The sequence below is a fragment of the Tupaia chinensis genome, unplaced genomic scaffold (genome assembly GCF_000334495.1).
Source record: "Tupaia chinensis unplaced genomic scaffold, TupChi_1.0 Scaffold000567_1, whole genome shotgun sequence".
NCBI classification, from domain to species: domain Eukaryota; kingdom Metazoa; phylum Chordata; class Mammalia; order Scandentia; family Tupaiidae; genus Tupaia; species Tupaia belangeri.
The window spans coordinates 1,051,829-1,052,479 of record NW_006160080.1 but is presented as its reverse complement, the minus strand read 5'-3'; the positions used below and the strand labels follow the sequence as shown (position 1 = coordinate 1,052,479).

The following is a 651-nucleotide window of genomic DNA, read 5'->3' as shown; positions in this document are numbered from 1 at the left end:
GGGGTGCGGGGACTGCGGGACGCCCTCCTGTGTCTTAGTGCCATTGGCCCAGGGTCCTGAGCGGAGCGTCGCCGGGCGGGTGGGGGCACTTCACCCCGCACTGGCCGACGCCCCCAGCCTGGCTCTCGAGGGCCGGGAAAGCCTGGAGATGGCGTTCGCGGAAATGAAGCCCAGCGCAAGGGGCGGACCAAGGTGGCCATCAGCGCGGGTGGCGTGGCCCCGGCGTACCGGTTAAACAGCGACCCACACGTTTCCCCCCGCATTAGCTACTTAGGGGCACAGTGCAGAGCTCTGCGACTGTTACAAAAGAGCTCTTTAGGGCAACATTTAAAACATTTTCATGTATAATTTACATACAATAAAATGCCCCTTGCAGATGGATGGAACTTGACAAATTATACTCACTCCCGTGTAACCACTGTTGCAACTAGACAGAGATCGTTTCTAGCACCCTGGCAAGTTCCCTCTGGCCCTCTCGGTCAGTCCCTGCCCCCGCACTGTTCAGACTACAATCCCACCTAGAACTTCAGTAAGTGGAGTTGTGCAGTCAGTATCTTTTGTGTCTAACGTTACTTATTAAATGGCCGTCATCAAGAAGGTGTCTATTGGAACTTTGGTGCTTGGGGTCACTTTAGGCCTCCAGGGGTTCTC

The 651-nt window shown here is 55.8% G+C and overlaps 1 protein-coding gene across 1 annotated transcript in view; it reads right to left on the bottom strand.

Moving 5' to 3' along the window:
- SYAP1 (synapse associated protein 1) overlaps nt 1-263 on the bottom strand; it is a 60,788-nt gene extending 60,525 nt beyond the window's left edge. Inside the window, exon 1 of the mRNA XM_014591373.2 lies at nt 42-263. Coding sequence (XP_014446859.2) covers nt 42-263 — 222 coding nt within the window. The remainder of the gene's footprint in view (nt 1-41) is intronic.
- Nucleotides 264-651: the final 388 nt, after the last annotated feature.